The sequence below is a fragment of the Pongo pygmaeus genome, chromosome 9 (genome assembly GCF_028885625.2).
Source record: "Pongo pygmaeus isolate AG05252 chromosome 9, NHGRI_mPonPyg2-v2.0_pri, whole genome shotgun sequence".
NCBI classification, from domain to species: Eukaryota; Metazoa; Chordata; class Mammalia; order Primates; family Hominidae; genus Pongo; species Pongo pygmaeus.
In genome coordinates, this window is record NC_072382.2 from 9,666,622 (window position 1) to 9,682,016 (window position 15,395).

General features: G+C 50.8%; 1 protein-coding gene across 1 annotated transcript; it reads right to left on the reverse strand.

The window, feature by feature from the left end:
- Positions 1 to 149: 149 nt before the first annotated feature.
- On the reverse strand, positions 150 to 13,334 carry SNX15 (sorting nexin 15). The gene is made up of 8 exons (XM_054437537.2): positions 13,129 to 13,334; positions 8,520 to 8,555; positions 8,172 to 8,292; positions 5,768 to 5,883; positions 5,524 to 5,671; positions 5,064 to 5,207; positions 1,913 to 2,170; positions 150 to 1,038 (listed from the first exon to the last, which is right to left on the reverse strand). The coding sequence occupies exons 1-8, from the start codon at positions 13,225 to 13,227 to the stop codon at positions 932 to 934; spliced, it is 1,029 nt and encodes a 342-aa protein (XP_054293512.1). The 5' UTR covers positions 13,228 to 13,334; the 3' UTR covers positions 150 to 931.
- Between the last annotated feature and the right edge of the window lie 2,061 nt (positions 13,335 to 15,395).

A 15,395-nucleotide genomic window follows, 5' to 3' on the forward strand; every position in this document is an offset into this window, starting at 1 on the left:
TTTCTAGCTCAGGGGCCAGCAAATGTTTTCTGCAAAGGGCCAGGTTGTAAATGTTTTGGGATTTGCAGGCGGCAGACTCAACTCTGCAACTGTTCAACTGCCAGTGTAGCGCGAAAGCAGCCATCACAATACTAAATGAATTAGCCTGGTTGTGTTCCAACAAATTTTATTTATAGACTCTTAAATTACATATAATTTTCACTTGTCACATATAAATTTCACCTGTCATTGTCACAGAATATTATTTTGATTTTTTTAATCATTAAAAAAATGTAAAAACCACTCTCACAGGCCTTACATTAAAAAGGAAGTGGGCCAGATTCGGCTGCACGTGGGAGTTTGCAGACCCCAGTTCTAAAGGGGTAAACTAATGGTTTAATGACCACAGCTGCTGCTCACACATCAAGACAGACAGACATGGGCCGGGCGTAGTGACTCATGCCTGTAATCTCAGCACTTTGGGAGGCTGAGGCGGGTGGATCACTTGAGGTCAGGAGTTCGAGACCAGCCTGGCCAACATGGTGTAACCCCTTCCCTACTAAAAATACAAAATATTAGCTGGGTGTGGTGGCGTGTGCCTGCAATCCCAGCTACTGGGTGAGGCTGAGACAGGAGAATTGCTTGAACCTGGGAGGTGGAGGTTGCAGTGAGCCGCGATCGCACCACTGCGCTCCAGCCTGGGCGACACAGCGAGACTCCAACTCAAAAAAAAATCAAAAAGACAGGCAGGGTCAGAAGTGTGAGTCCTTGATTCCAAGGTGGCAGGTGTAATCAGGGAGCTGAGAATTCATTATTTTTCTCATTCTTGGTCCAGTTACCTACAGAAATGGCCCCTGTAATTACAAGACCAGGAGGTAGGGCCAGGCCCTGGGGAGAGGAGAAGGGGCTGGCAGTGCAGGAGCGAGAGTCCCAGGGAAGGGCCCACTCCCTGTTAGGGTGGGAGTTGAGAAAGGTGCAGGCGCAGGATCTCCTCTGCCCGCTTCAGGTACTCAGCTGCCTTCTTCTTAACACCTTCCTGGCGGGCAGGCAACGGGTCACCTGTGGAGACAGAATGCTCAGCTGAGGCACCTGGGCACCACTGGTCTGGTCAGAACCCCTGGTCTGGTCCTTTACAATTCACAGAGCATCACCATGTGCTTTTCCCTCCTCTCTGGGGCCCAGCATCCATTCTCCCCATTCTACAGATAAGAAAACCGAGGCCATGCCGGGCGCAGTGGCTCACGCCTGTAATCCCAGCACTTTGGGAGGCCGAGGTGGGTGGATCACGAGGTCAGGGGTTCAAGACCAGCCTGACCAACATGGTGAAAACCCATCTCTACTAAAAATACAAAAATTAGCTGGGCGTGGTGGCACGTGCCTGTAATCCCAGCTATTCAGGAGGCTGAGGCAGGAGAATTGCTTGAACCTGGGAGGTGGAGGTTGCAGTGAGCCGAGATCGTGCTACTGCACTCCAGCCTGGGCAACAGAGCGAGACTCTGTCTCAAAAAATAACAAAATAAAATAAAATAAAATAAAAATAAATAAAAAATAAAAATTCAAAAATTAGCCAGGCATGGTGGTGGGCGCCTGTAATCCCAGCTAGTCAGGAGGCTGAGGCAGGAGAATCACTTGAATCTGGGGGGCGGAAGTTGCAGTGAGCCGAGATTGTGCACTCCAGCCTGCGACAAGAGCAAGACTCTGTCTCAAAAAAAAAAAAAAAAAAGAAAAGAAAGAAAAGAGAAAAGAAAACTGAGCCCACAAGAGGTTAAAAATAACAACAAAAACAACAGAAACAAAAATCTGCCCAGGTTACACAGCTGGTCAGTGAGGAGTAAAAGGGCTCTTGATCCGTGAATTGCTTGTTTTTATGCTCCCTTCGTCACTGCCCCACCTGGGACCCAGGCCTGACCCTCCACCCTCAGTCCCTACTCACTGGGGACTCCCTGAAGCAAGACGTGCACACCGTCTCGGTAGCCCTGGAGCGCGGCAGCGTAAGCGCCTGCCTTCTCATCACGCAAGGCCTGGGTGATGAGTTCTGTGGCCTGGCTTAGGTAGGCAGGGGTGGGCCCTCCTTCCCCGTCCTCTTCCTCGTCCTGCCCTCCTGGCTCCCAGGGTTCCTGGTCCAGCCTTGCCGACTCCACCTCCATCGCTGCCAGCTCAGCCACATGGGTGGGGCTGGGGGCTGCACCTTCTGCAATTAGAAAGGGAGGACTCGGACCAGACTGGCCCTTCCTTTCCCAGGCCCTCTGCCCAACCCCAAGACCTCTTTTGTCCATCAGGGTATCAGCCTGTCCCCAGTAGAAGGGACCAATGCCAGAGCAATCCAGAAGTCGTCTGTGGATCAAAAACTAGCCATGATCTATTTGATTGACAGGGTTCATGTGCTTCTGTAAAAACAGCCTTACCTTCCTAATTATTTCTTTAGGTGCACACTCTAGTTTGTAAGCGCTGGGTCACTGGTCCTATTTCCCTCTTGACTACAGTTGACCTAGAAATCCACAAATCCCCTCCAGAAAGTTCCCCTGAAGGATGCTAGGCCACCACCAGGCTGAGGGTAGAAACGCTCCAAGACTTGGGATAATCTTAGAATAGGAGACTCAGAGAATCTCAGGGGTTTCCTGAAGCCTTGCAGTTTCAGCTGAGGCCCCCAAATGTAAAGACAGTGAGTGACAGGTGTCCTCACATTTCCCAGGGAAAGGCTCATTATATCCCCCTGGACTGGCTAAAAGGGGGTCGGACATCCTCCCTGCAGCTTACACACGAGGCAGATGGAGATCTGGCGCACCTTTGGTGAAAAGGCCTCTGAGGGGAAGGTGCGGGGGCAGGGAGCATCATGATACCCTATCATCCTGGAGAGGGAAAAAGTGGGCGCCTCTCTAACCCCATCCCTGTGAGTTCCATGAGAGCCCTGAGAAGTCCGGGCCTCCTGTAGGAGGGAGAAGGCACCTCCTGGCTGGGCCTACAGCCCTCTGTGTATTGCTCAGGGAGCAGAGAGCAGAAGAGTGCCTGGGACACCTGCACACTCGAGTTCAGGAGTTTGCTGTGAAGAAGGCAGACACAGGTGCCCGCTCCTTGCCTCAAGAATTCTGGTGGTGAGAGGCTCGTTGGAGGTGCCCACCACGGCAGGGCAGGGAAATAAGGCAGTGTCTGAGCACAATGCAGTTCCAGGCTTTGGGGACTTTTCCCATAGGCTGAGTGAAGGTCTCACTGGAGCTGTCTATGAAGGGTCTTGAAAAGATCCTGGCTGGACACAGTTGCTCATGCCTATAATCTAGCGCTTCAGGAGGCCAAGGTGGGAGGACTACTTGAGTCCAGGAGCTTGAGACCAGCCTGGGCAACATAGTGAGATCTCATCTCTACAAAAAATATCAAAAACTTAGCTGGGCGTGATGGTGCATGCCTGTGGTCCTGTCCCAGCTATTTGGGAGGCTGAGGTGGGAGGATCGCTTGAGCCTAGGAGGTGGAGGCTGCAGTGAGCCGTGATCGCACCACTGCCCTCTAGCCTGGTGACACAGCCAGACTCTATCTCAAAAAAAAAAAAAGGAAAGGAAAAAAAGAGAAAATAGAAAAGCTCCTGCCCAGGCAGCTAGCTGCCCAGCAGGGACTCAGCTGGCACAAGGACAGAGCACTTGGATGCCTGCCACCCACAGGCCAGGCATAAGCCCTGTGACACCAACACTGCCTTTCCCTCCCATTCCTTCTTCCCACTCCCCAATGCTGGAGAGGCAGGAGCAGGAACGGGAGGAAGCAGAACAAGAAAAGTGAAAGAGGCAGGGCACTTTGGCTCACACCTGTAATCTCAGCACTCTGGGAGGCCGAGGCGGGTGGATCACTTGAAGGTCAGGAGTTTGAGACCAGCCTGACCAAAATGGTGAGACCCTGTCTCTACTCAAACTACAAAAATTAGCCAGGCGTGGTGGTGCGTGCCTGTAGTCCCAGCTACTTGGGAGGCTGAGGCAGAAGAACCGCTTGAATCCAGGAGGCGGAGGTGGGAGTGAGCCAAGATCATGCCACTGCACTCCAGCCTGGGCAACAGAGCAAGACTCGATCTCACAAAAAAAAAAAGGGCCGAGCGCGGTGGCTCACATCCGGAATCCCAGCACTTTCAGAGGCTGAGGCGGGCACATTACCTGAGGTCGGGAGTTTGAGACCAGCCTGACCAACATGGAGAAATCCCATCTCAACTAAAAATACAAAATTAGCCAGGCACTGTGGTGCGCACCTGTAGTCCCAGCTACTCGGGAGGCTGAGGCAGGAGAATCGCTTGAACCCGGGAGGTTGCAGTGAGCAAAGATTGCACCACTGTACTCCAGACTGGGCGACAGAGTGAGACTCCGTCTCAAAAAAAGAAAAAGAATAACAGACATGGGCTCTCGATATAGAGAGCCCAGGCTGGTCTTGAATTCCTGGGCTCAAGCAATCTTCCTGCCTCAGCCTCCCAAAGTGTTGAGATTACAGGTGTGAGCCAATGTGCCAGGCGTTGGCAAATTTTAGAATGAAAAACTCCAATGTCTCAGAGCTTGGGACTGTTGAGTCCCAGGATCTCACAGCAAGAAGGTGCTCAGGACCCTGACCTCCATCGGGGGCGGGCCCTTCTACCTCCAGCATCCTCAAATGCCAGTGGCTCCAAGCCCCCAGAGGGATTTCCCTTCGCAGCTGCTCTTTGAGCTGAGAACTCACTCCCATTGACCAGCAGGCCTCTTGCCTTCAGGATCTGCAGCCAGACCCTGGCCAGTCAGGAAATCCCACCACGTACTTGCAGGGAAGCAACTAAAATGTCCCAGAGCAGTGTGACCCGGCTCTTTCCAAAGCCTTCTCAGTGAGATGGCCCCAACGTGGGAAGTGCGTCCTTTCCTTCCCCGTGGCTACTTGTTGCACAGGTGCATCCAGCACACCACACCACGTGCCCTGGCACCGAGCTTCTAATTCTCATTGAAGCTGCTATTGGCCCACAGGGCAGCACTGCTGAGGGGACGTCTTTCCCCGATCTGCGCAGGCACTGAGCAGGCTAGTGGGGCTCTGCCCTCCTCCCTGTCCCAAGGACGTCCTGCCCTGGCTCCTTCCCGGCTGTCCCAGCTCATTACCTTCCTTGGAGAAGGGGTCGAAGAGGGCAAGCTCAGCCTCGGTGAGGGGCCCTCGGGCAGGAGAACTGGACGCCTCCTCGGTGCTCTCACAGTTAAAGAGGAGATCCAGGGCCTCCTGGGCAGGGCTGGATGGTGGGGGGTCCACTGAGGAAGAGATAATTGGGGTCATGAATACCTGTGTTTATTTCTCAGCTTTCTTTCAAAATGGAATTACTCTCTCCTTAAACCCTTGCAGCAACCACGGGCATAGACAAGCCTGTTATTAGGGTTTGTGCCCATTTTACAGACTAAGAAACTGTAGCACAGAGAAGGAAAAGGACCTGCCCAAAGTTCCTCAGCCAGTAAGTGATGGACCTGGGACACACACACATTTCTCAGTAAGATCACTGAGGAGGGAGTGTAGCCCCCCTCCCCACTCTGAACCCTCCAGCCCTGGTTCCCTCCTCCCAACCCGATGTACCTGGCACCTCCAATTCCTCAAGGCCCCTCCTTTCTGCAGGGAGCAGCTGGGGTAGCCGGGGGTCATCAGGGGGCGGGGTGGGGATCAGAGGGGGTGGCAGGATGTGCAGGTCCCTGGACACCTCCAAGGGTCGGGTCACCTCCCCACCCTGCAGGACAGACAGATCAGACATGGGGAGTCACGGGGTGCAAGCTGGTGGGTGGGTAAGTGGCTCCAGTTCTGGGAAGGTGGAAGGTGCACATACCCGGAAGAACTCCTTGAGCTGGGGGCTGTTGTTGAGCGCAGGTATGTGCACAGTGAAGCGAAGCAGGTCCTCTGCCCCCTTTCGCCGCTCCTCGATCACTGAGGCTTCGAACCGGCCTACAGCCCCCAGGACAAGGAACAGGGGAGAGTGGCGGTGACCCACAGGGGCTTCTGCCCCAAGGCCACTTTTCCTGGTCCTGCCTGAGATGCTCTGAGCAACTCACTGCCCTTCTACCCATTCTGCCAGCAATCTTCCCTGGCTCCTCCTGGGGTGAGGTAGGGGCTTCCAGGAGGGATCAATTTCCCTATTCATTCATTTGCCAGATGTTTATTGAGCACCTACTATATGCTAGACTCGGAAGGTGAACAGGGGAGGAACCAGTCTCTGCCCTTGTGAATATCATATCCTACACAGGGGGAGCTAGGCAGTTAACAAGAAACAAAAGCATTTCTGATGGCTTTGATCTAATGAGGAGAAAAGTAAGGCTCAGAGAGGGAAAGTGACTTGCCCAAGGTCACAAAGCAAGGAGCCCCCCTGTTTATTTTTTGAGAAAAGGACTGGCTCTGTTACCTAGGCTGGTGTGCAGTGGCATGATCTCAGCTCACTGCAACCTCTGCCTCCTGGGATCAAGCCGCCCTCCCGCCTCAGCCTCCCAAGTAGCTGGGACTATAGGTGCACACCATCATGCCTGGCTAATTTTTGTATTTTTTGTAGAGATGGGGTTTTACCATGTTGCCCAGGCTGGTCTTGAACTCCTGAGCTCAAGTGATTACCTTGCCTTGGCTTCCCAAAGCGCTGAGATTACAGGTGCGAGCCACAGTTTCACTGCTCTGTCCTAGGTATTTTGCAGAGCAGGCTAACTCTGGTCCAGTTACTGTGCGGCCAGTCTGTGGTACTTCCCCACTGGCCTGGCATAACCTGACAGCAGCAATCCTTTACCTTGCTTCAAAAACATCTCGGCCAGGCGCGGTAGCTCACACCTATAATCCCAGCATTCTGGGAGGCCGAGGCAGGTGGATCACTTGAGGTTAGGAGTTCAAGACCAGCCTGGCCAACATGGTGAAACCCTGTCTCTACTAAAAATAAAAAAAATTAGGTGTGGTGGCGCACACTACTTGGGAGGCTACTTGGCTATTTGGGAGGCTGAGGCAGGAGAATTGCTCAAACGTGGGAGGCAGAGTTTGCATTGAGCTGATATCATGCCACTGGACTCCAGCCTGGGCGACAGAGTGAGACTCTGACTCAAAAAACAAAAACAAAAACCAACAACAAAAAAGAACATCTCACGTGAGTACGCAGACCCAAGCAACTGGTCAGCACTGTCTAATACAGATATGAGCTACATACGCAATTTTAAATTTTCTAGCAGCTACATTAAATAAAAGGAAAAAAGCAACAATTTTTTTTTTTTTTTTGAGACCGAGTCTCACTCTGTCGCCCGGGCTGGAGTGCAATGGCACAATCTTGGCTCACTGCAACCTCTGCCTCCCAGGTTCAAGCGATTCTCCTGCCTCAGCCTCCTGAGTAGCTGATATTACAAGCACCCGCCACTACACTCAGCTAATTATTTGTATTTTTAGTAGTGACGGGGTTTCACCAAGTTGGCCAGGCTGGTCTCAAACTCCTGATCTCGTGATTCGCTTGCCTCGGTCTCCCAAAGTGCTGGGATTACAGGTGTGAGCCATCACACCTAGCCGCAAGTTAATTTTAATATTTTATTTAACCCAATATATCCCAAATACTCTCATTGCAGCATGTAATCAATATACCAAGTATTGAGATGGGCCGGGCGCAGTGTCTCACACCTGTAATTCCAGCACTTTGGGAGGCCGAAGTGGGCGGGTCAGCTGAGGTCAGGAGTTCAAGACCAGCCTGGCCAATGTGATGAAACTCTGTCTCTACTAAAAATACAAAAATTAGCCAGGCGTGGTGGTGCACACCTGTAATCCCAGCTACTGGGGAGACTGATGCAGGAGAATCCCTTGAACCTGGAAGGTGGAGGTTGCAGTGAGCCAAGATAGTGCCACTGTACTCCAGCCTGGGTGACAAAGTGAGGCTGTCAACAATAACAAAAAAGAAAAAGGAAAATAAAATGGAGCTTATAAAGAGGATTTTTTTTTTTGAGTTGGAGTTTTGCCTCAGCTTCCCAAAGTGCTAGGATTACAGGGGTGAGCCACCACGCCCGGCCCAACAGGAATGTTAAAAGGTGCAATACACAGTAAGGGTTAGGCTGCTCTGAGCCTCAGTTTCCCCATCTGTCAAATGAGGTCATCTCTAAGGGCCCTTCCAAACATGTCTCTGCCCAGGGTTTCAGGCCCTCTCTGTCCAGCCCCAACTGGCAGAGGTCCCCTTTTGCCCAATGTTCCCTCCGTCTTTGGCCCGAGTGCCCCACTCTAACACTCACCAAACACCTGGGCCCGGGGGAAAGCAGGGAACTCCTCCAGGCGGCGGAAGAGGTTGCGGTGGGTGTAGGCCAGGTCTCCATGCAGCTTGCGGAAGTCGCTGTACCGCTTCCAGACCACCACCTACGAGGGACACGAGACTTGCCCAGAACCAGCAATGGTGGGAGGGAGCTGCCCCCATGCCCAGCCTGCCCCCAGGGGGTGTGAGGATCAGGATGCAGCTGCAGCAGCCCCTTGCCCAGGGACAGGGAGGAAGGAGGGCCGATGTCCAAGCAGAGTTACCAGCTGCCCCTTGACAGTTTCCAGATCTGGAACTGCAGAACAGTCCCTCTTCCTCCCAGGAGCCTCACCTCTTTGACATCCTCTGGGTCCTTCTTTGAGATGAACTGAGAAAGAAAGGCAAGAGCTGGTTGAGACCAGAGACTGCCATCTGACACCCTCTCACCCTGTAATGCCCCAGGTGCCTCCTAGTCCTCCTCATGGGGCAGTGGCCTTTGGCCATTGGCCTCTGGCGTCAAGGCACCCTGGCTTTGAGCCTTCGCGTGTAATTTTAGCAACTTTTCCTACTATGTACCTCAGTTTCTCCATCTATCAAATAGGAAGACCCCTAAAGACCCATTTGGACTGCTCCAACCTCAGCCCAACTTTTTTTTTTTTTTTTTTTGAGATGGAGTCTCGCTGTGTCGCCCAGGCTGGAGTGCAGTGGCGCACTCTCTTGGCTCACTACCACCTCTGCCTTCAGGGTTCAAGCGATTCTCCTACCTCAGCCTCCCAAGAAGCTGGGACTATAGACATGCACCATCACGCCTGCTAATGTTTGTATTTTTAGTAGAGATGGGGTTTCACCATGTTGGCCGAGCTGGTCTGGAACTCGTGACCTCAAGTGATCCACCCGCCTCAGCCTCCCAAAGTGCTGGGATTATAGGCGTGAGCACCCGGCCATCAGCCCAATTTTTATCCCAGTTCCTTGAACAGGCCAAGTCCCTCCATCTCCTTCTGAAAGCAAAGAACCCCAAGTTTCCAAAGAAGGGAGGTTCTGCCTCAGGAAACTCCTTCCCTGAGGGAGAACGTCCTGCGCTTCAGCGCCCTGGACATAGAAGAAACCATCACTGGAGCTGAAGTCCCTGGAAGGCCAGACTTGAGTCTGAGGTGAAAACAAGATTCAGTTTTTTCATGTTATGTTCATAATAACTTTAAAATAATGTCCTATGGTTTGGGGTACTTGACAGTTTAATAACATCTCCTATGCCAGGCATGGTGGCTCACGCCTGTAATGCCAGCACTTTAGGGGGCCCAGGTGGGCAGATCACTTGAGTCCAGGAGTTTGAGGCCAGCCTGGGCAACATAGCGACACCCAGTATCTGCAAAAAATACAAAAAATTAGCTGGGTGTGGTGGCGTAGCAAACCTGTAGTCCAGCTACTTAGAAGGCTGAGGTGGGAGGATCACTTGAGCATGGGAAGCAGAGGTTGCAGTGAACTCAGATTGCACCACTGCACTCCAGCCTGGAGAGAGTGAGACCCTGTCTCTCACACACTAAATAAATAAATAAAAACATCTATTCCTTATCCTATATCCCACTGAGGAAGACATAATTAACATGCCCACTTAAGAGATGAGGAAATGGAGGCTCTGAGAGGTGTGGCCATAGAAGATCACACACTAAGTAAGAAAGAGGGCTGGGACTAAAACCCGGGACTTGGCTTTTGACAACAGAGACTTGCCTAAAATATTCTGGTAAAAGAAACCATTTAAAAACCACTGAGTGGCCAGGTGTGGTGGCTCACGCCTATAATCCCAGCACTTTGGGAGGCCGAGGTGGGAGAATCACTTGAGGTCAGGAGTTCAAGACCAGCCTGGCCAACATGGTGAAATCCTGTCTCTACTAAAAATACAAAAATTAGCCAGGTGTGGTGGCACGCGCCTGTAGTCCCAGCTACTCATGAGGCTGAGGCAGGAGAATCACTTGAACCCGGGAGACAGAGGTTGCAGTGGACTGAGATCACGCCACTGCACTCCAGCCTGGCAACACAGTGAGACTCCATCTCAAAAAAAAAAAAAAAAAAAAAAATTATAGGCCAGCTATGGTGGGTCATAGTGGCCTGTAATCCTAACACTTTGGAAGGCCAAAATGGGAGGACTGCTTGAGGCCAGGAGTTTGAGACCAGCCTGGGCAACATGGCAAAACTCTGTCTCTACAAAAAAATTTTTTTTTTTTTTTTTTTGAGACGGAGTCTCACTCTGTCGCCAGGTTGGAGTGTAGTGGTGCGATCTCGGCTCACTGCAACCTCTGCCTCCCGGGTTTAAGCAATTCTCCTGCCTCAGCCTCCCGAGTAGCTGGTACTACAGGCGAGTGCCACCATGCCCAGCTACATTTTGTACTTTTAGTAGAGACGGGGTTTCACCATGTTGGCCAGAATGGTCTCAATCTCTTGACCTCGTGATCTGCCCGCCTTGTCCTCCCAAAGTGCTGGGATTACAGGAGTGAGCCACCGCGTCCGGCCTCTTCAAAAAATTTAAAAATTAAGCTAGGCATGGTGGCACATGCCTGTAGTCCCAGCTACTCAGGAGGCTGAGGCAGGACGATGGATTGAATCCAGGAACTTGAGGCTGCAGTAAGACGTGAATCATGCCACTGCACACCAGCCTGGGTGACAGAGCAAGACCCTGTCGCAAATAAAATAAAATAAAATAAAAATATAGACCGGGCGTGGTGGCTCACACCTGTAATTCCAGCACTTGGGGAGGCCAAGGTGGGAGGATAACTTGAGGTCAGGAGTTCGAGACCAGCCTGGCCAACACAGTGAAATCCCATCTCTACTAAAAACACAAAAAGTAGCCGGGTGTGGTGGCACACGCCTATAATCTAGCTACTCAGGAAGCTGAAGCAGGAGAACTGCATGAACCCAGGAGATGGAGGCTGCAGTGAGCTGTGATCGCACCACTGTACTCCAGCCTGGATGACAGAGCAAGACTCCGTCTCAAAAAATATATACATATATATATTTATATATTATGTGCTTTATATTTTATATATATTTATTATATATAATACATTATATTATATAATATGTATAAAAATATATCAAAGTAATGCATGTTGCTTGGTTTAAAAAGCCAATGGGAGGCCGGGCGTGGTGGCTCACACCTGTAATCCCAGCACTTTGGGAGGCTGAGGCTGGTGGATCACTTGAGGTCAGGAGTTCCAGACCAGCCTGGCTAACATGGTGAAACCCCATCTCTGCCCAAAAATACGAATATTAGCTGGGCATGGTGACGCATGCCTGTAGTCTCAGCTACCTGGGAGGTTGAGGTGGGAGAATCTGATCCTGGGCAACAGAAGTTTGCAGTGAGCTGAGATCGAGTCACTTCACTCCAGCCTGGGCGACAGTGAGACTCTGTCTCAAAAACAAAATAAAACAACGACACAAAAAAAGCCACTGGGAAGACTTATTTTTATTTATTTATTTATTTAATAAATACATATGTATGTATTTATTTATTTATTTATTTATATTTTTGAGACGGAGTCTCACTCCCAGGCTGGAGTGCAGTGGCAGAATCTCGGCTCACTGCAAGCTCCGCCTCCCGGGTTCACTCCATTCTTCTGCCTCAGCCTCCCGAGTAGCCGGGACTACAGGCGCACGCTGCCACGCCCGGCTAATTTTTTGTATTTTTAGTAGAGATGGGGTTTCACCATGTTAGCCAGGATGGTCTCAATCTCCTGACCTCGTGATCCGCCCACCTCGGCCTCCCAAAGTGCTGGGATTACAGGCGTGAGCCACCGCGCCCGGCCGCCACTGGGAAGACTTATAAAAAAAGGTTACAGTTCCTTGCCACATCCTTCCCACCCCAACCCCAGCTCCAGTCTATCTTCCCAGGGACAATCTATTTATTTGCTTTTTTTTCAAAGTTGTGTGTGTGTGTGTATTTTAATATTGAGCCGAGGTCTCACTATGTTGCCCAGGCTCGTCTTGAACTCCTGAGCTCAAGCAATCTGCTGCCTCAGCCTCCCAAAGTGCTGGGATTTACAGGCATGAGCCACTGAGCCCGGCCTTATTTGCATTATTTTTAGGCATGGAAAAGACATAAACGATTTGGGGAAAGCATACTTTAAATAGCTAAGATTCTGCACTTAGATGACTTTGGAAGTGTCCTTATGTGCCTGCTTTGCTTTTATAGTTAACTAATGCACGAGCTTAATAGTCGCCTAGCTGAAAATTCTAAAAGTACAAAAAATTTACAGTAAAAAGTCTTCCCCCAACTCCTGTCCCCAGTCACACAGTTCCTCTCCCTGGGGACCTTCCTTGTTACCAGTTCTTGTATATCATTCTACAGGTGTCCTGTTTCACTGTTTTATTTTTAATTATTTTCATGGTTTCCTCCATGTCTCTCTATAAATTGTGCTTACGATGTTGTTATCGCTTCATATATCAACTCTAGCCTATCTATCTTCCTGCTGTGACCTTGATATGGCGACTTACTCCTTAACTCCTTCTGAACTGCATGAATTTTTTTCAACCATTGACCAGTATTATTTTTTGAAAAATTAAAAATGGTTAAACTCGTTAAAGGGAGTTTATGTAACATCAAACAAACCAATAAACAAAACTTACTCTACGAGAATGGAGTACTAACATTTGGATTAAACCAGAGTGTTCATGTTAATTTAGAGAAATTCACAGCCTGATGCCCAGACACTACACGCCGGGCGTGGGCATACACGCCTTGCCTGTCCGGGAACGGCCGTCAACGCCCTTTTAAAAAAGACAGCGCCCATCCAGGGCCCCGCCCCCTGGTTGTTAAAGATGTAAACGAAGCCTCGTACTGCAACCTCCCTTTAAAGGGGAAACCCATTTCTGTCGTCTAAAAAGGGAGCAATGGCGCACCGCCTTTCCTTAAGGTAAAACTCGGCGCCCCTCTAGTTAAAAGGGTAAAGTACGCACTGGGCCCCACCCACCTGCGCGGTTACTTTGTACTCGGTGTAGCCCTTGGGGTGCGTCCTGGGGTCCGACACTGTGTAGTGCCGCAAGAAGTCATCCTTCGCCTGGCGGGACATGAAACCGAGCTGGAGCGGAGCGGAGCGCCGGCCTCCACCTCCTCGCCGTCCCCACCCCTCCGACCCGGCCTCCGCCCGCCGCCGCCTCGCCCGGGCCTGCGCTCTTCTTCCTCTGGCCTAGGGATTTTGTCGCAAGTAACAGCGCTGTTCCGATCCCGGGTGCGCGGCCAAGGGAGCGTCTGAAAAGTTCCTTCTCTGTGGTGAAGCGTAAACCCAGGTCATTGGAAAGATTTGTTGGGGGGGCTGTGATCACTCGTCTCATTTCTGCCGGGTGATCAAGCCCACCCTATCCAAGCGTAAACCCTTGTCACAGACCTCCAAACGACTTCTCCCCTGCTTCCCAAATCCCTTTCATTCATCCACCCAACTCTTATTGTGTCCAGTATGTACAACGACGTCAAATTATTTCCCTGTCTCCCTCCACAGGATTCCCTAATTCATGTTTTCTGGAAAGTAGAGAAAGCAAAGAACGCTGGAGAAGCAGGATGGTGTCATGGGCTCTGAGTCACGACTCTTACTAGCTGTAGGAGTTTCCCTTAACTACTCAGCCTCAGTTTCTCATCTGTAGAATGGAGATATTTATAATAGAATCTGTGTAGGGCAGTGGAGCTTTTTTGCGATGGGTTTGCTGCCAGAGCACAGGTGTCGTGAAAACCACCGTTAAATCAAAGCCAAAATGGGGGTTTGGCGCTGTGGTTGACGCCTGTAATCCCAGCATTTTGGGCAGTGGAGGCAGGCGGATCACTTGAGGTCAGGAGTTCAAGACCAGCCTGGCCAACATGGTGAAACATCGTTTCTACTAAAAATACAAAAATTAGCTGGGCGTGGTGGCGCACGCCTGTAATTCCAGCTACTCCAGAGGCTGAGCTGGCTGATGGCTTCAGCCCAGGAGGTTGAGGCTGCAATGAGCTGCAATCACACCACTGCACTCCAGCCTGGGCAACAGAGTGAGACTCCATCTCAAAAGAAAGGGAGCAGGGGAAGAAAAAGACTCAGCTCAACATTGTCATCTGATTTGGGCAAATCCAGCACTACTGGCCATCTGATCTACAAGTGCGGTGGGATCCACAAAAGAACCATCGACAATTTTGAGGAAGCTGCTGAGATGGGAAAGGGCTCCTTCAAGCATACCTGGGTCTTGGGTAAGCTGAAAGTTGAACGTGAGAGTGGTATCACCACTGATACCTCCCTGCTGGCAATTGAGACCAGCAAGTACTATGTGACCATCATCAATGGCCCAGGATGCAGAGACTTTATCAAAAACCTGATTACAGGCACATCTCAGGCTAATTGTGCTGTCCTGATTGTTGCTGCTGGTGTTGATGAATTTGAAGCTGGTAATTCCAAGAATGGGCAGACGCGTGAGCACACCCTTCTGGCTTACACGCTTGGGTGTGAAACTAATTGTTGGTGTTAACAAAATGGATCTCAATGAGCCACCCTAAAGAGGAGAGAAGGGGGCCGGGCGAGGTGGCTCACTCCTGTAATCCCAGCAGTTTGGGAGGCGGAGGTGGGTGGATTACGAAGTCAGGAGTTCAAGACCAGCCTGACCAAGATGGTGAAACCCCGTTTCTACTAAAAATACAAAAATTAGCTGGGCATGATGGTGGGCGCCTGTAATCCCAGCTACTTGGGAGGCTGAGGCAGAGAATTGCTTGAAACCGGGAGGTAGAGGTTGCAGTGAGCTGAGATCGTGCCACTGCACTCCAGCCTGGGCGACAGAGGACAGAATGAGACTCCGTCTCAAAAAAAAAAAAAAAAAAAAAAAGGAGAGACGGGGGAAATCATTAAGGGAATCAGCACCTACATTAAGAAATTGGCTACAACCCTGACATAGTAGTATTTGTGCCAATATCTGGTTGGAGTGGTGACAACAGGGAGGAGCCAAGAGCTCACATGCCTTGGCTCAAGGGATGGAAAGTCACCTGTAAAGATGGTGATGCTGTGGAACCACGCTGCTCAGAAGCTCTAGATTGCATCCTACCACCAACTCACAAGCTCTTGGTTCTGCCCCTCCAGACGTCCACAAAATTGGTGGTTATTGGTACTGTCAGTGTGGGCCACATGGAGACTGGTGTTCCCAAACCCGGCATGGGTTTTGAGACCTTTGCTCCAGTCAGTGTTAGAATTGAAGCAAAAATCTGTTGAAACGCAGCATGAAGTTGGGA

Coding starts and splice junctions, on each gene's coding strand:
- SNX15 (XM_054437537.2), bottom strand. CDS start 13,227: ATGTCCCGCCAGGCGAAGGATGACTTCTTGCGGCACTACACAGTGTCG. Junction 8,556..13,128: donor AGTACAAAGTAACCGCGCAG/GTGGGTGGGGCC, acceptor TTTCTTTCTCAG/TTCATCTCAAAGAAGGACCC. Junction 1,039..1,912: donor CTTGCTTCAGGGAGTCCCCA/GTGAGTAGGGAC, acceptor CTGTCTCCACAG/GTGACCCGTTGCCTGCCCGC.